This window comes from Pyxicephalus adspersus, chromosome 3 (genome assembly GCF_032062135.1).
Source record: "Pyxicephalus adspersus chromosome 3, UCB_Pads_2.0, whole genome shotgun sequence".
In the NCBI taxonomy this organism is placed as follows: domain Eukaryota; kingdom Metazoa; phylum Chordata; class Amphibia; order Anura; family Pyxicephalidae; genus Pyxicephalus; species Pyxicephalus adspersus.
Window position 1 is genome coordinate 67,293,731 of NC_092860.1, and position 19,615 is coordinate 67,313,345.

The window sequence follows — 19,615 nt, forward strand, 5'->3', positions numbered from 1 at the left end:
ACAGCTGACAGTGTTCCCCTTCATCTCAGTCCCCTGAATACATTATTAGCATAATGTGGGAAATAGTAAGCCCCCCTTTGAAAACTAACAATTATTTTATACCTACAAGCATATAAAAAGTTAGATTACCACTCCCCTAATTTAAATACATTTCATATTTAAGGTGAATTCTTGTACCAAGCAGTTTACAGACTGTCTTGTTTAAATTAAAGTGTGCTTTTTATTTATAGTTGCCTGGCTCTAATTGGTATAAAAACACTTAAAGGACCTGAAGGAAGCCCGCAGCAAAAGTTTCAAAGTTGTTAAAACTCCTTTATCTATACTTCTTGTCAGTCGGTGTGTAAAGCCCAAGCATTAACATGAAAACCAACATGGTAAGGATCAGCAAAAGCAGCCTATAAAATTCTTACATAAACCTTAAAAAATATCATGTACGGAGAATAACCACTGACTCCTAAATTAAAGAATGGAGTAATTTGACTGCATCTGTCTTTCGTACGGGATGTTAATTAGGGACCATCATAAATACTCATCACTTACAAAGAAATAGGGAGATATGCTGATATAAAGTATCAACCAAGACATAAAAAAAAATTGTAGTAAGTTTGAAGACAGCACAAATGCAAATTATTTACCTATTGTACCACAGCACACATCACAAGAGTATTAGAGAGTTTAGCTTTGGAAAAAGATAAAGGGGGAACTACTCCTATATAACAAATGGGAGGGTGATATTGTTAATATGTAGCCCTCAGTTAAACTGTGTAAACTGTGGGATATTGGTAATATGCCAGCAGTTATACAAGACCCATGCACAAATATCTGTAAAATTCATTAGGAACCAAATCCTTTTATTTCAAGACATCGTCACTTGCTGGATTGTACTGCCAATCACCCTTATTCCAGTGTGTGAATGATTCTAGTCATTAAGATACACGATTAAACTGGAAAACTGACCTTCAAGTGCATTTATAATGTATTTCACAGGAAAAAATGTTCTACAAGAACAGTGAGCAAGGTTTATGTCATCCGAAGTTCTATTTATTAACTTCAAACTACAACAATTGTATAACAAGAGAGCAGCACAAGAACCAAAGTTCCGGACCACTACAGCTACACAAAACTCACATAAGGGGTCAGGTTTTATTAAGCATCAGTGCAAGAGTTGCAGTGTGAACTCCAAACTTCTACAGCGACTTATGTTAAAAAAATGTATAACTTATAGGCTATGGAAAAGTTGAGGAGGTCCACTAATTTTCTATCTCTGTGTCACTGCTGGTGACAGTTTGCTTTAGTCCATTACAATGCCCATTGCTAATGTCTTGATGAAAGCCATTGACCTGCACAGTTCCCTTCTTACTGGAAATTGGACAGGGGTTCAAAACCTTGCTTGGTCTTTTGAGGTTCACAAAACTTCTCTGCATCTTGTACTCCAACATCATATGATTTTGTGGATATAGACCCAAGCAAGCCCTGGAAAAAAATACAATACATGCTTTAGTACAAGCCATTTAAATAGAAAATATTTATGCTGGGTTATATTTTTACTTGTTCTAAAATAATGAAAATTAAAATTGTTGGTAAATTCAGTCAATTTTGATTTTATGGCATTTTATTACCTACTAGGCAGTCAGCTTAAAAAACAAAAACAAAAAAAACGTGATACCTGAGAATGTTCTCGATGCAGTTTCTCTGTCTGAAAAGAGCATTTACTACAGGTGTTCCTTCTGGCACAAGTGGAGCTTTACAGAGGAAGCTGAGAATTGAGAGGACACTGTGGAATGTTTGGAAGTTTTGGTCTTGCTCAGTGCAGAAAGTTATTCTCTGGCAGACCTCTGTGAGGATCACCAAATCTAGGATAATTGGACTAGCAAGAAGAGAGTCCTGCAAAGAAAAAAACCCAAAACAAAACAGATTTGAATCTGAAACATATAGTAACACCATTCATCATAATACATATTAACACAGTCATCAAATATTTTGGTATTGTGTACACAACTGTCCTGTGAAGTGTATTTCTTTTGTTAATTATCCAGATCAGCAGTCCCCTACTGGTGGTCCGCGAGAAAATTTTGGAGGTCTGAGGCTCTGGTCGGTGCATCCCCGAGCGGGGTCAGGAGAAGGACCTCGCTGTGGGGACGCATCAGCCAGAGCCGCAGACCACGTACCCCGAGCAGTTTCCAGGCTCAGGAAGTGGGCGGGGTGTGTCCCTGCACACAACCACCACTCTCCCATTGCAGGCTCAGATCTGTGTTGGGAGAGCGGGCGGGGTTATGTCATATTGAGGTCACTCTGGGGGAGGTTTCTCCCCCTTTGAGTGACACCCGGAGCCCCGCGCATGCACGGTCAGGAGTCGGTGATTTTAGTGGTCCGCGAACCTAAAAAGGTTGGAAACCGCTGATCTAGATGATAGTTTCTTAAGGATAAGGTTACAGGATGTGATTTCATAAATGTGTATATTTTTTAATGTTGCTTGAACAGATTTGAGATAGCCAAATCTATTAGGTTGTTCCAGTGGCCCAGGACCTAGAGTCACTCTCCTGTATCCATTCTTTGGGCCTGATTTAATAAAGCTCTCCAAGGCTAGAGAGAATACACTTTCATCAGCGAAGCTGGGCGATCCAGCAAACCTAGAATAGATCTAGTCAAGGATTGAAAACATTTGCTAAAAAAAAGCTAATGACTTTTAGGAATTCCATTCCAGGTTTGCTGGATCAACCAGATTCACTGATACAAGTGTATCCTCTCCAGCCTTGGAGAGCTTTAATAAATCAGGCTATTTGGCTCTGATTTATGAAAGCTCTCCAAAGCTGGAAAGAATACACTTTTATCAGTGAAGCTAGGTGATCCAGCAAACCTGGAATGGATCTGGTCCAGGATGCAAAACGTTTGCTAGCAAGCAGCAATTGATTTTACTAAAAAACTCTATGTTTTCTGTATTACCCAGCTTCACCTCTAAAAGTGTATTCTCTCCAGCCTTGCAGAGCTTTCATAAATCAGGCCCCTTTTCTCAGCTTTATATATTTAATCAATGGAGAGAAACATTTTTGCTAGAAATGCAGGATACAGAAGAGACTTTATAAAATTACAGAGGTGTTGCAAGTGGACGTTACAAGAAGCAGAGGTATGATATTTCTTACCCTCCCAGTAGCGCCCTTAAACAATGACTAACAACTATATTTTAGGAGCATGTGATCTCAGTGCAGGTGCATGCCTTAATTACATTTTACATTTTTGGTAAAATATTTATAACAAAATGTCAAAAATGGGTGAGAAGGACCAAAGAAAATGCACAAAGCAGGGATAAATAATACCTAGAATTGATATTTGCTTATAACAAATAAAGAAATACATTTCATTACAAAAATATAGAAATACATTTCCATGTTATTCGCAGTCTATTACATTACATTACAATATAGATTTTAGAAGGAATAAAGCTGACTTTTTATTACAAATGTCAACAATAACTGATAGCTGTATCATGACTATCACCAGGCATATATAAAACACAGATACTGCAGTTGTACATTGATCAGCAAATATAGTCAGTCAAAAATATTGGTACCCTTGCATTTATGTCAGACAATGCACAACTTCTCCCTGAAAATTGTTGCATTTTAAAATGCTTTGTGGCATTGTCTTTTTTATTTCTTTTGTTGGAATTGGAAGAACACAAAAAAGCAAAGGGAAAAAAAAAAAAATCAGAAACATTCCACATAAAACCCCCCCCCCCCCAAAAAAAAAAGCACACCCTTTGGAAGAAATAACTGATGTTAGTCGCTTTCTGTAACAATCAATGAGTCTTCTACATCTCTATACTGGAATTTTGAACCACTTTTCCTTTGCCAGCAGCTCTAGGTCTCAGATTTGAGGGGTTCCTTCTCTCCTAACTGCTGTTTTTAGATCTCTACACAGGTGGTCTATGGCAGGTGTCCCCAACCCGTGTCTGACAGGTAGGCTGTGGCTTTGGCCAGAGCGGCAGACCATGTTTCTCTGAGACAACAAGCAGACTTAGGGCTGTGGGCGGTTTGTGTCTCAGGTCCGAGCCTGCGATGGGTGGGTGGGCAGGTTCTGGCATCATGACATCACTCTGGGGGTAAGTTTCTTCCCCTTTGAGTGACACATGGCTCCCCACGCATGCACGGTCCGGAGTCCCTACATTTAGTGGTCCACGAGCCTTTAAAAGGTTGGGGACCACTGGTCTATGCAATTTAGATCTGGACTCGTTGCTGGACACTTTAGAATGCTCCAGCGCTTTGTCTTAAACCATTTCTGGGTGCTTTTTGAGGTATGCTTGGGGTCATTGCCCTGCAGTAAGACCCATGACCTCCAGCTGAGACACAGCTTTTTGACACTGGGCCCTACATTGCACCTAGAATACTTTACATGGTATTATAAAATCTGAAAACTATGAAAACTACCAAACAGGCAAGACTAGCAGTGCCTCTGGACAAATGAGACAAAAATATAGCTTTTCAGTAACCCACATCATTTATGCGCGTATTTTTCTAAATTCTATTATGTGTGTATTTTATAATATACAGCAAAACAGATGTCAACAATGCTAAATATTATAAGAATTACAAATGTGATAAAAATTATATGAAGGTGGGCAGGAAGAACCAGTTTGGCAGGGCAGGTAAAGCATTTATTGCTTTATGGACAGGTATAGTTTGACTAAAAGCATTTTGAATAGTAACAGGGTCGCTTTACTGCAGCAAAAAAAAAGTCAACACACTAGGTTGAGGCTGGCTGGCTGGGCTGTGTAATCTCAGACTGGATGAAATCGAAATCATAAAACAGCATTATACAACACTAAACATATAAAGCATGCAGACTTACCTCACAGGTGTTGTGAATAACAATGGTGTTGGTTCCCCCCAGCATTATTTCTGAAGTGTACTCATCCATTGCTCTCTTGCTGTCTCCCACATATGGGACATATTTAATAACCACCTGAAGAATAAAAAACAGTAGTATAAATAGTACAAATTAATAAAGAACAACATATTTTTAAGTTATAATAGAAGGTAAAACCACCCAAAAACAATGATACATAAAAATATATTGTAAGCAGATTAAATGACCAGCAAAACAGGAACTCTAGGTTAAAAAGCTGGTCTCAGAAATCTCAGAAATGTAGTATTGAGACCAATACAAAGAAATATTCATATATTATATATTTATAATTACATATATATATATATATATATATATATATATATATATTATAAATGCTACTGTACATTACATGGTTAAATATTTTTTTAACAGATGTTTGTGTTTTGTTATTTAAAGTTTATTAGTTTGTTAAACTTAATAAATATCAGTGAGTTATGCCTAAGAATTATAGCCTACAATGAAAAATAAATTTCCATGCAAAAAATTGTACCATTTTCTGCATTGGAAATTTGGACGGAATTAGAATGCTAAGGAGGTTAATCTATACCCCTCTACCTGTCTATCTGGGATGGTGAGCAGTTGATTTTAAATACAGTTTCAAGCTAATGAAGACTCCATAAAGACTCCATCAGGTCTACAACAATACTCACACAGTGGTCAGGTTTCTCATTCTGTGCATAAAGAATAGGGTTAGACTGAACCATGTCATCTACCACATTGCTTTTGGAGATCTCCTTGGAACGAAATTGCTGAGGAGCGGAGAGGTTCTTCCCATCATTATTTCCTAGGTGGTTATAGCTTACTATAGAAACTGTCTGGAATAAATAAACGAACAGAGAATTACGAACAGGAAATATATAAACGAACAAGGAATTACTGTGAATCTATTGCTACATTTCATTTTGATAAAACAGAAAATAATAAACGGATGATGCAAATGATACAACAAAAAAGTTGGAATTAATATGTTTACAAAAGAACATGCAAATTTAAAATGGAACACTGGAAAATTACGGCTACCTTTAAGCCGGCGCTGACAAGAAAATCCACCAGGACTGACTTAATCTTGGTCTGTCCAGACTTAAAGTCATCTCCTCCGATGAACACAGAATGTTTTGTTGCCAGCTCTATAGCTCCAGGAACAAATGTATTCTGAGGGGATCCATTGATATAAGCACAGCCTTCCAGGATGCTGGCCACTGCAAACATTGTGGATGGAGACACTTCAAGGCCAAGCTGTGTGGGTAAAGAAATCAAAAGAAATATATACAATAAACATTAACAAAGAGAAAGAAAACATTATAGATAAAGAATTACACACACACACATTCACAGCAATTTGAATCTCTATGCTTTTGTCAATAGACCAAATAAGACTCATTCTGCTATTTAGTGGTTACTTATCAAAAAGGTACAGCAGTCACAACAGTAAATGCTTTAGGCTACGTACACACTTGCAATGCTTCTCATCCAATAATCGTCTCAAAGCAAGAATCTGGCGTTTGTATAGGGCCTGTCGTCCATCATCTGAACGACTGCCCTGGTGGATCCACGGACGATGGACGATGAACGATCGTAATGGAAGTAAAGGGAAAGAGCACACAGCGGGGTGCCACTTCGTTGTTCTCCCCCTCCCCTCACCATCAAGCAGAATGCTGGTTTATGTACAGCACTCGTTCATGTATCTTGCAGTCCTTAGTCGTTGTAAAGGATCATGAAAGATCCTTTCCAACGACAATTATTGCACGTGTGTACCCAGCTTAACCTTATAATGAAACAGGGACCGAATATTGGCTGGATTGACAAGCGAATACTTTATAAGTAGAACCCTTAGTTCTTAATATTTTATATTGCCCCTTTAGCACTAATGCTGGCTTGCAGTGTTTTATTATAGTTGTGGATGAGGCTCTTTATTTTGTTTTGCCACAGAGCTGCCAATTTTATTTAGCAAAAAGTCTCCAAGCCCTGTAAAGTCAGGTTTTCTGCAAGAAGTAAATGTTTAAGATCACCCTGAAATGGTTCAATGATTCATAGTCAGGAGAATGTGGTGGTCACTCCAGTGAACAGGATTTTTGGTGGTGCAGTCACTGGTTTATTTATTCTTATGTTTCAGGTCATTTTCATGTTGAAATGTCCAAGTGAATCCCAGGTCTAAGCAGGTGAATGAATTTACCTCTAAAATCTAATTATATTCCCTCCATATCCCATACAACCCCCAACAGCAGAGACCCCTCTCAATGCTTCCTAGTAACAAAGTAAGATGAGTTGTGACCATGAATTGTTCAAAATAATGTAAACTAGTCTCATCACTACTAACAATTTTGTTTCAGCATTTTAAAGGATTTTGTAGCTACTGTTTGTCATATTATAAGGCTGTTTTGTGCCACTGGCGCAGCAAAATGGCTAATATACATATCATGTGTTTTTTTGTATTTAAAGCATGCAAGCAGATCATACTTTTATGTTTTATGGTCATTTAAATTCCTCTACCTTGAACCCAATTACCTTGTGTGACTAAGTTAAAAATGATGTGCTGGTAAAATAAAGGATGAGAGGGTCAGAGTCCTGTGCTAGATAAAACCTAATCATTGGAAAAGAAAGAACAGAGAGATAAGTGAGGGAATGGTGTCATCTGTGTGAACCAACCCAGTAACTGGAAACTATAAAGGTGAGTGAGATGAAGCAAACTGCTCATACATTCCCTTTTTACATCACTCACTACACAGTAATTAGGTCTAGTTTGGAAAATCAGAGTGTTTATTACCTCATACTGCAAGTTAACATTAAATATTGCACAATCCGTCTATGTTACACAAATACACTACACGTACCAATGCAAATGGAGGATTAGCGTAATAGAAACCTTCTCTTAACCTCCCTCCTCATTTATTTTAAAAATCAGAATTTAATATGGATGTTTGTCTGAGATGTTTAATACCAATCAACAGATCTGTTTGTAGGCAAGTTTACATTTCTTTCATTTACAGATGTCAAAATGAATGCACATACTGATTACAAAAAACAAACAAAAAAATGCACATTATGATTTACTAGGGTCACCTAAAACCTAAAGCTAAACTCCAGCCTAATTTTTTATCTTGAATTTGTGCAGGCTCCTTTCCTACTCTAATTTTGCTGCATTCTTTCAGAAGCTCACAGTGTGCATTAGAACCTGCAGATCGGACAGAGACTGTTTTCTTTACTGGCTGGAGGACATCCAACATCATCCAGCCTTTTCCTCGCAAGCCTTACTGTGCCTGGTGCCCCTTTCAATAATTGGATTTCAGTTCTTTTATTCATGCAGAATCACTTGTGGGCATTACCTAAGGCAGTCTTAATAGAAATACAGATTGCCCAGTTATGGCCACATCTCAAGGCTGGCATCAAGGAACTTTGAAATGTGCAGTACGCTTGCATCAACACTTATGGGGCCTGAGAACAGCGCTGAGGAAAGGTGCTGTAACATTTTCCAGAAGCTAGGTACAATCACCAGCAGGTATGTAATTAAAACATAAAGCTTTACTTTAAAAAGTGTTATTACCATGTTGATATTGGGGGAAAGAAGAAATATGGGAGAAGACAAAATATAAGCAGACATAAGGCTAGGTCCACATAGTTATACATACCTCAATAGCTTTTAGTAAATTATCTGCAGTGTCATTAACCCCTGAGATCACATCACAGAAGCGTTCTGTATTCGCAGTCCACAGGACAATAACCTTGTCTACTCCACTTTTCCTTTTGAAATCTTGAATATCCTCACGAATTTTCTGAACCTACGAAAAGGAGAAAAAAATCTTTTTCACCCTGCAGTGCACTTCACATCTGGTTGCACAATGGCAACCTTTACAAATTATAAAAGAAAATAACCAATTTTTTTTTACTAATCTTCTTTTCCACTGCACTTTTAAGCTTATATTATAAAGATCCCTATCAGAGTCTTCCACTTTTAACCTAAAGGGGTCTATTTAAAAATTACTTCCTTGTCAATTCAGCTGCGTGTTTGCTGACAGCTGTTAGCATCCTTCACCATTTCTGGTTTCAATGCATATTCAAACAATTACTCGTTCTGCCACCTAGTGACCTATTGTCAAAAGTACACAGCAGTCACAATAGGAAATGCTGCATCCTCTAACAAATGTATGGGTGAATCAAGGTGAAGAAAATATACAGCCTAATTGACAGAAGACTCATTTATAAATACACCCCTAAATGATTTTAGTTGCCAGATCTTTGCCATACATCATGGTGAAAAACATTTACCATGGTAAATAATTAGTGAAAGACACAGGCATGTTTATGAATAAATAATACATTTTTTGTACCTTTTTAAAGCTTTTTACATTTGAGTTTAAATTTAATTTAAATACATTTTATTACAATGGTTGTTTGTAAATGAACTACCTGTTCTGCTTTAGTGCCATGAATTACATGGTCAGCCCTATCCTCTTGATTGGCTGCAATGAATTCAGGTATGTAGACTGAAGGTCTGGGCTTCATCTTCTCCATGTGGGGCCTAAGTTGCTCTTGTAGCTGCCAGTCTAGAACTTCTGCTCGCCGCATTGCATCTGCCAGATTTAACGATGAAATATCCCAACCTATGAAAAATTACATAAAATTTAAAATTACAGCACTTCTTAAAATAAAATGTTAGTCACTTTAATAAAATGAGAAGAAAACGAACTATTTTGTGCAGCATAAATGACTGATGAGATTTTTTTAGGTTTTTTCATATATAGGTGAAAGTAATGTTAATGTGTGTTCTAAAGTTCTAAAGAGTAATACTTTAATATGTATAGTTTGTAATTATTCATGATTCATAATCATTCGATAATCACCAATTCTGCAAACCTATGTGAGTGTTTAGGGTACCGTTTAGGAACACATGATGCTCTGCCAGCCATTACAACTATATTCAGCAGGGTTACAATGGCTAATGTTGGGAGCTGTGGAATGTGACAGTCCCCTTACTAAAAAAAAAAAACAATGAACAGAGTTCAGAGCTCAGAAGTCATTGTGTTGCTGCAGTTTAGAGATTTCTTTAGATTGAAGTGTATTGAAATACAAAAAAATTTTGCCACACATGGAATATAATTAAAACTCACCATCAAAGACAATATCATTGGGATGAACCATAGGAAGAAGATCACGAAAAGGTATGTTGATTTCACCATCTGGTCCTCTACCCAAACAAACTGTTGATGACTGAAACAAGGACCCATAATAATTGGCAACCTGAAACAATAAAAGCCACATGCAATATATTAAAGGTTATCTATACAAGGGTTTATTGGCCTGCGTACACTCAATAACCCTGCATAAAAGTAGATAAGTTTATTTTTGGCAAAATTTATAGAGGTAAAATGTAAAGATATCGGGCGATATCAGGGTCATAAAGATATCAGGATATCAGTGTCAGGGTTGGTCCTAGATTACACAGCACCCTTGAGCCGTTTTGCATCTGAACTCCAGGAAAAACTTTGCAGGTATGTTCTCCCTTCACCTCAAATGTTTGTTTTGGTTAGAATACCAGTGGAAAGCTTACTTACCCTAACCCTGACACCTAAAAGTTACCTCCTCTAGTGTGAATAATTCCCTAAAGCCTTTTCTTTTCAGGATTTTGTCCATCTGTCATAGGCCCCTGACATGTCATTAAATATAATGCAGGACTTGGGAGACATCAAAGGTCCTACCACAACTCTGCCTTTTCGATATATTTAGTACTTCTTAAAAACATGACATTTTAGGTGGCTTATTAGGAAACAGAGGGAAACAAAGGGCCTCCTAAGGTACATGTAAACCCCACAAGTTTTTATATTGCAGCTTACCAGTCTCCAGATGTGGTAGTTTTATTGGTTTTCAATTTACAGGTTTTTTAAATTTGATTTTTACCTGGTAATCCTGCAAATAACACAATGTCTTGTCCTTGGTTGGTTACTCTCATTTCTCTGTATCTTTGGAGGAGTCTTGGTTACCACAAAGGTGGATATTAAACATGCTTTGCTTTGTTCATTATATGGAGATGGGCTTGCTTCATAAGCCCAATGTAGCATCAGTGCTGCCGAAGCTTTTCCTTCCCTAACTAACACCTTAGATAAAATTTGATTGAAAACTAATGATTTCAGACAAACTGTGGGGGAACTACGTCTGCCTATGATGTTGGCAATATTGCTCTGTTTGGGATAATATTGGTGTGTGGCTGTCCTGTTACATTTAAGGTTTTCTGTATTTACCATAAATGTACTTCGCTTAAGTTTTAAAAAACTGAGCCACCACAACCCGCAATTTACTAATTTTTGTTACTGGGTTATTTTCTTCTTTAACACAGAACTCTGTTATGTGTACAGGGCTTCAAGATGTGCAAGGTCAGACAATTCACAGGTGAAAAGGGCACATATTCACCACTGCACACTCCAATGTACTTTCAAGCACACTTGTATTTACTTATAACTCTTGTATAGGTCCAGGTAGCTGATTCTATTTACGGCAATCTTTGGAGAAATCGTAAAGCATGAAATCAATATGTGTAGAACATATCTAACAGCATAAACTATCAGTGCATACCTTACTGCTCATAAGCCCAGGCACACCCACAACATCTATGTGGCATTGCCAGTGACTGTTATATGTAAATATGTTATATGTAAATGAATGTTATATGGAAAAGACACTGCTGGGAGTAGAAGAGCAGAGCTATCAGTTGCAGATGTCACTTTAAAGGGCAATTACTGACACTAAATCAAAACTTTTATTTACGTTTTTTGAGATTTAAACCACCTGAATATGATATACACAACACAGAATTCAAAATGTATCTTGTTACATTCAAAGTGCATTACACAAGCATCAAATTAGACTCTTCTTTACTTATCAATATTTACCTTCTTCCCCGTTTTGGTCATCCACGATAGACCCATTTTATTGGCCAGCACTGCTGCTGTAACGGTTGTTCCATTATTTCCACCCCAACCAACCAGCATGACTCCAAGTTTTGGTACCTGCCTCTCTGTCCTAAACGTAAACTTGGTAGAACATGGTTTAACCTGTACAAAAAAATATAGGGAAGAATCAGATATAATGCAATATAAGATACAATATGGGGCGAGGAAGATGTTCTCAGTAATTGTATCCCATGTTCTATATAATTTTTCTCATTTATATGATTACTGTTCTGTTTCATTTTGTATTGTATCTTCTTACCTTCAATAAAAATTTATAAAAAAAGATACAATATAACTAGACATAAAATCATAAAATATTTACATGTTCAAAAAAGTAAAATATATTACACGAAATGGACTCATCAGCTGTACCGAAGAAATCAAACTTACAAGCAATCCAAAGACATCCAGACTTATATATATAAATATATAAATATATATCTACGCATACACACAGACACAAATACTTGAACCAGTTGACCTTTTGTGTAAAGTTACACAATTTTTCAAGTTTTGTAGATGAATTTTCCATTTATAGATGTAGGGCAGAGATCTTACACATGAAGTTATCAGTTCACAAGATTACCAGCAATATCAGTTTTTGCACTTATCAAACAGATACAACAAAAACTTCCAGTTAGGCAGACCAAAAGCTAACAGATAAGGAAAGTTCATTGTAAGAGTTTTCATACTTTTGAACCTGCTATAAAGTGACTTAAACCCGACTTTTGTAGTGATCTTTGAGATTCTTTAGGATAAATTACCTTATTTTGCGAACAGCTAGAAAGGTACCTAAAGGTTTATTTAAAAGCTCTTTTTCTACTCGGTGTATAAATAATGTATAAATACTTAAATTTCCATTGTCTGGTCCAGGTCCAATTAAAAGATCCTTCTAGATTGAGGCATGATAATGCAAAGGGTGAAATGCTTCTAACATAGAAGTGTTTTTTACTTTCATTACTTTACCATGGTGAATCACTGCCTGGAAATTAAATGTGTATATATATTAGAAAGCAACTTGTCACTGGCTGCAAACTTGTTAAATAATACAAAAACAAGCAGAAAAGATGAGGATGGCACTCCTGGAGATTGTACCTACAAGTAGGATGTGGTAGCTCTGCTAATTTGGATCGCTTAAAAAATAAAACTTAGTTGCCTTGGATTTTTTTACATAAATATTTTTTGAATTACTGTTCCTGAATGTGTTTCAAAAACTCACCTAAACACCTGCTAGCATAATCTCACAGCACACCCAACACACTAATGTGTGAGCTGCCATTCTCGTTTTTTAACTTTCGCAAACAGGAGGGATATAGTATAAAACACCAGAGAGTTTTTACCAGTATCAGATGTCTACAAGATGAAACTTTCTGTGTAATAACATACATTGTATGTCATACAATACTAAGGCTTAGTCTACACGGACGTTTTCCCCAGCGTTTAACCTTAGGCTTTTAAAGCCCATGTTTGAAATTCCCATGCATTCCAATGAGCTTATCTACACCAGGACGTTTCCTTGAGGCACGTTTATGAGCTTTATCTATAATGTTGCTTCAAACGTTTAAAAAATTGAAACGCTGGAAAACACCCAAAAACGCAGGAAAACGCAGGTAAACACTTCCATTGGTTTCAATTGGACGTTTTCCCGCATTCTTAAGCACTTAAAAGGTAAACGCGTTAAAAAACGTGGGAAAACGCGGCATAAAAAAACGCTTATAAAAATGCATAAAAATACAATAGAAACATTTACATGTGTTTTCAAAGACGCCCGTGTAGACCCAGCCTAAAAAAACATCACATTATGGTAGACAGAATCACAATATGGTCAGCAGTTTACATCCATCAATAGATTACCTTGGTGACTCCATTTTCTTCAAAGACTTGTGTAGTGCTGTACTGGTAATCAGCTTCAATAACATCCTTTAAATAGCGTACATTTGGACTCTCAACTTTGAATTTCTCAGCCATGATTAACCTATTGAAAAAAAACAAACGGTTTTAAAAAATGTATACAATAAAAAAATCCATACAAAAACTAAAGTATTACTACAGCAAGTTTTAGTCCTGAAACCGCACTCCCAATTTATTTGTTTATTTTGTTTAATAAGTTGATTGAAAGGTGTTCAATATATAAAACAGGCAAAAAAAGTACAGAGCAGTTATTAACAAGAAATCATGAGGAACTTCAAATGGGTTTTAAAACGGACACAGCAATATGAACAAAGTCATCCGAATGAGTTGAAAAAAGAGTAATCAAAGTGATCAACCTAACAGAGCCTACTTAAGCGTTAATAATCATTAATAATCTGTAGCTAAGGCTGTGTACACATGCTAGATTTTTGTCGTGGAAACAGTCTTTCACAATAGTTTCCAATGACAAAACATTGAAAGATGAATGAAAGCCCCGAGGTTCATATCCGCCGAGAATCATCTGACGTGTGTACATGGCCTAAAGGAGGGACCTTAATAAGCTGGTTAAGGTGAAACAACCAGGGTAGAAGAGGTACGATTGTAGTAAGTTTACAAGGTTAGAGCCAAAATCATAAAGGAAAATGTGGATATGTAAAATGAAATGCCCATAAATATTGTACAGGAACTGGAAGATGCAATGCAAGAGAAAGACAGAGAAAAAAAGGAGTGTGTGTGGGGGGGGGTTGGGGGATCTACCACCATGCTTATCAACATATTGACAGTCATTATGTTTAACTAAGTACTAAGGAAGAACAAATACCATTCACCCAGTCTAGACCCAATCTTGGCCAAAAGAGCAGGTTCTGATGTGTTTATTATTCTCTTGCATATCAGTGGTGCATATAGAATGATGTAGTGAAACTAAGTACAAACCAGGAAAAACTGCTTTCTGCCATGACACACAAGGCATACAAAAGAGTGCAACAAATTATTTTCCCCTGATCGGACAGCATTAGACTATAACCTGGCTGATGGCATTATCACATAATATATAGCCAAATGTATTACCATATTTATATTAATATATTAATGCCTTCAGTTTCCATATTATACTTGAAGCTCAAGCTCAGTGTCTTCTTTTGGCTTTGAATGCAGTTAAGAAAGCCTAATTAAAGGGGAATTGAAACAATTGAATGACAATATGTGAATACCCTGCTGATATACCATAACAAGTGTTAAGATGGCTACTAAGCATCTGCTGACTAACAAGTTGGCAACACTTTTGAAACCTATTTTTACTTATGTCCCATCCTATTGTGTGTGAAATTCCCCCACCTACTAGATTGTAAGCTCTTCGGGGCAGGGTCCTCTCCTCCTGTATCAGTGTCTGTATTAGTCTGTCATTTGCAATCCCTATTTAATGTACAGCGCTGCATAATATGTTGGCGCTATATAAATCCTGTTTAGTAATAATAATAAAAACTTATTACATAAGGTGATTACAGTGCAAAGCATCAACAGCTTTACTGATATGTGCTTCCTTCAGCTCAGAAGTGCACAGTGCCCACAATTCACTGGTGTTGTTCTGTCTACAGGAATGTGTGGAGTTACACTGCGCTGTAGACCGAAACTGTCTGCAGTTGTGGATCATGGTAGCCATTTTATTGAAGCCTGAAACCATTACAGAAACCACAGACAGAAAGAGACAGAAAGTGTCTGCAATTGTAGACTCTGGATGCCATTTTGCCAGAGCCTATTCTTTTTCATAAACAGAGGAGCCCTATAAAAGGGAACTCTTCCACACTGAGAATTCTGGGTAGTATTAGAAAGAAAAAGGTGAGACTCTTAACCCCCCCCCCTAGCGGTATTCCCAAGTTTGACTCAGTGGAGTTTGAGTGGATTTTAGATGCTAAAAGCGGTAATCTGTCACACATGGGGTCGCTAAAAACAATAAAAAAACCCACTTACCTTGTTCCTTTGGCATCCTCCGGCGACCTGCTCGTCTGTCCAAGTCCTCGAGTGGCGTCCTTCTTCTCCGATCTTCTCCCGGCAATTGCAGAGGCGTTCTCCGGGGTTTCCCGGTGACATTGGTGCATGCGTCGGTTCGAGCAGGAAATTTTCGGCGGAAAATTCAAATAATTTTGTATTGGATTCAATACAAAAAAAACTGTATTGAGTCCAATTCAAAGAAATCCTTATATTATATATATAAAATATATATGCTACTGTACGGGTATAATACAGGTTTCACTATTTTTATGCACCCTTTTTTTAACAGATTTTTATGTTTTTTTTTTAAAGTTTATTAATAAATGTATTAAATATTGGACATATTCCGGTGAGTTATGCCTAAGAAATATAGGCCTACAATGTATAAAAAAATTCTTTTTTTAGGTGCAGCACTGCCCCCTAATTTTTGATTGCTTAGGCCAGGGGGTGTCAAACTCTGACCCGCGGGCCAAATCTTGCCCGAAACGTCCTTTTTTTGGCCCCCAAAAGAATTCTTAAAATGAATTACTGCTGTCCCGCCGCTACTACGGATTGCAGGGAGTGATTCTGCTACTATAATTCCCGGCATTACTTACGTCTATAGACCAGCGGCCTCTCTGCCAATGCGTGACCCTGCATCGGACTGTTCTATAGGCGCAAGTAATGCCGGGAATTGTAGTAGCGGCATCACTCGCATCTATGGAACAGTCTTTATTGAATTCCAAAATCACTTTGAAAGCGTGGTAACTATAAACTAACATAATTTCTAAATCCTAACTGCTTAATTTCACTTTAGTCAGCTCACTAAGCATAACATTTATGGATATTTATATATGCGTAAACGCTAAATGCAACAGACCCAAACAGCAGGAAAACCTGACTTGTGCCATGATGCCAACACTGGGTGGCATAATACCTTTTTACAGACATTGGAATAAAGCAATATACAGAGTATTTGACTTCACATTTGGAATGTAAATGTTATCAGTTTGTTGTTCTAGTATGATGGAAGACGGTTTTAAAATAAAGAAAAATAATATTTTTTATTATATTCCACTGTTTGCAAATATATTCATTCAAATGTTCCCCTTCCGCTGCTGTCCTGAGATCCTTAGCCTTGTGCACAAAAATGTATTCTATAAAGCTAAATACTCAATTAAATAACATATTTGTGCAGCAATTCATTTGATTTAAAAAAAATTTCTTGGGCCTCTAGGTCTCTACCATAGGCTTGTTCCAGATTGAATGTTAAGAAAAACCTATTTGTTTCCATATGAAAATGTTTTATATCTAATGAGAAGAAAAAACTTCCTCAATTTTTTCAATAAATTTCAAGTTTGGCCTTGGTTTGACTTGGTCTAAGTTTTTAATTTTGGCCCTCTGTGTATTTGAGTTTGACACCCCTGGCCCAGGCGATTGAGAATGAATGGGAGCGTGAAGCCTACCGGGAGGCTCTTGGGTGTTCCTTCTGCACATGCCTGAGCTTCTCGGTCATGCACAGAAGGAGCCTTTTCTTGGGGCAAAAAAATTTGCCAAATCACACCGGGGTCAGGTGACATAGGATGAAGAACCCAGAAGAAGTGACAAAGATGGCGGCCTCCGAGTCCCGCTCATCACTGCACTTAAAGCAGAACAAAATTGTCATTGATGTGTGCGAGCTCTAGCCATAATCTGCAAGTATAAACAGCATACTTGCAAATTATTGCCCAAACGTACCTTTTTGTAGGTGCCCTGCTACAATGGCAGGTCCAGGATCCTGTCACTGCTGCATTCTCCAAGGCTGCTATTGTTGCCGCTGGCTCTCCTGGATCCAGCACAATCCCCTTCAGCCATTGGAGGGCTGCTGAATATGTCATTTCTGCACGTGTCCCTGGTGCCTGGGTCTATTGCTGTGGTGTGGGATAGTCAGGCTCTGCAGTGCACACCACCACAAGACCAAAAAAACACCAAAAGCAGGGGAAACTTTTTTTTGGCAGAATGGATTCCTACCTTCTGTTGACGTTTTTCTTTTTTGAGTTTCCTTCCAATTTAATGCTTTTTCTGCTGTAACTAGTACAACATGAAAGGATCATTAAGATTTTAAATACCAGCTTCAAGCCCAGTCATAGAAGTGACACCTGCCAATCATTAATAAAGTTGCACTCCCATGTGTGTCCTGGGCATGCAAATCTAATCCAGGTGTTCTAGGCCCCTATAAATAAGAACCTATCACCAAAAATTCACCATGACAGTAAAAAAGTACAGTATTATACACCAAATTAAAAATAAAAAAAACATTTAGAACCCCTCTTTACAGGTGAATACAAGCATGCACCCATGTTTCCTATGTAAAAAAAAAAAGTTTAGGTATTGGTATGCACACTTGGGGAGCAATTCTGGGGTCACACTTTATGACTGACTCTAAACTAAGGGGCAATTTTTAATCTTTACCCCCTTGCTATTTATTTATTCATCTCCGTGCCTATTTTAGAACTTGTTTTTGTATTAAAGAACCTTCAGCTATCGCCATTTTATTTTATCGCTGTGCCGCTTTCTCAAATATTACTATTTTTAAGGGCATTTTCACATAAATTCTGTCATGTGTAGCATAAGAACCGAGACATTGTACACGACATTAATATACGACGGAAGCGATGGGAGGAGGAGCCAGCGAGAATAAGGGGCGGGAACTCGCACGTAATTGGTGGGTGAGTCTCAGAAGGAAATGAATGAAGGAGTGCCACGCCAAGCAGCCGGCATTCGCCGAGCCGGAGATCTAATGTTTGCATTACAGATACCGCCATATAAATGCGTGCTTTTCAACACACCGGTAGGATGTCAGTGCATCGCTTTGAGCAGTCGTCGGCTGGGATATACGCCGAGGTTCCACAGAGCTGCTTACTTACCGGTCTTAGCAGGAGATGTCAGCTGAAGAAGAATGCCGCTGGAGGTTGAGCTTCGTTCTAACTCGCTCTGGAGCTTTACAGCTTCATATCAGCTTCCTATTCCCCTCCCAATAGATCTCTCCACTGGCTGGGCACCGCCTCCTCCCGCCCTTCGCTTATACAAAGCCTTCAGCTATGAGCAATGTTCACGTGCACAGTGCTTGCTGGGAAACGTGTCACCACAGAGAGTGTAAGAATGTCAGTAGGACAAAGGTACTTATATTTGCTGCCAGCCAGACAATACTCTAATTACTTCACAGCAGAGGATGCCTGGTACATTTCCATCTGTGTTTACAGTCATGGCATCTCTTTGTTCCCCCTGTGGAAATTCTCCAATATATTCATTCATCCAGTCAGAGCCACTTTATTTATATTTCTGCTAATTCTATTCCTGTCCGCTCCATTGTGAAGCCAACTTCCTCTATATGGTAATTTATTTCCCAAACATGGTGCCACCTTCTATGCCCATGTTGATATATTATCAGCCATAGCCATTAACCTCCTGCCAATGTGTTTGCGTTTCTCCTTTCTGTGGCCACTGTTGCACTTTTGTTCATCCCAGACTCACTGACCACTTCAAGCTCCCTTCTGTGGTCATACTACCCTAATGTTCCAGCTATGTCATTGTACTCCCCTTTGTACATATTCCCTGCACTTTTCATATTGGCTCTTCTATCTAGTGATTTTTTTTTTTTTTAGACTAGGTTTCATAAAAATAGTGCTAAATGGCCCATTGAGAGCCAATTTGCAGTCTCCATTATCTGGGAGAGTGTGTGCTCCCTTCACAAAGTTGACCTCTCTGAGAGAGTTTGATTTTTGTGACAAAGCCATGCATGTTTTAGGCGATTTTCTAGAAATCCTTTCGTACAAGACAGTGCGAGTTTAGGCCTCGAGGTGAAAGCAGCCAATGATGAACAAGGTGACACTTTAAGTAAAACTAAACCT

General features: G+C 37.9%; 1 protein-coding gene across 1 annotated transcript; it reads right to left on the reverse strand.

Moving 5' to 3' along the window:
* Positions 1 to 1,014: 1,014 nt before the first annotated feature.
* Positions 1,015 to 18,767, reverse strand: ISYNA1 (inositol-3-phosphate synthase 1). Its single transcript, XM_072405034.1, has 11 exons — positions 18,632 to 18,767; positions 13,701 to 13,821; positions 11,787 to 11,948; positions 10,011 to 10,140; positions 9,310 to 9,503; positions 8,532 to 8,681; positions 5,926 to 6,141; positions 5,556 to 5,720; positions 4,846 to 4,959; positions 1,667 to 1,884; positions 1,015 to 1,473 (listed from the first exon to the last, which is right to left on the reverse strand). Exons 2-11 carry the CDS (start codon positions 13,812 to 13,814, stop codon positions 1,251 to 1,253), a joined length of 1,686 nt encoding a protein of 561 aa, XP_072261135.1. The 5' UTR covers positions 13,815 to 13,821; positions 18,632 to 18,767; the 3' UTR covers positions 1,015 to 1,250.
* Positions 18,768 to 19,615: the final 848 nt, after the last annotated feature.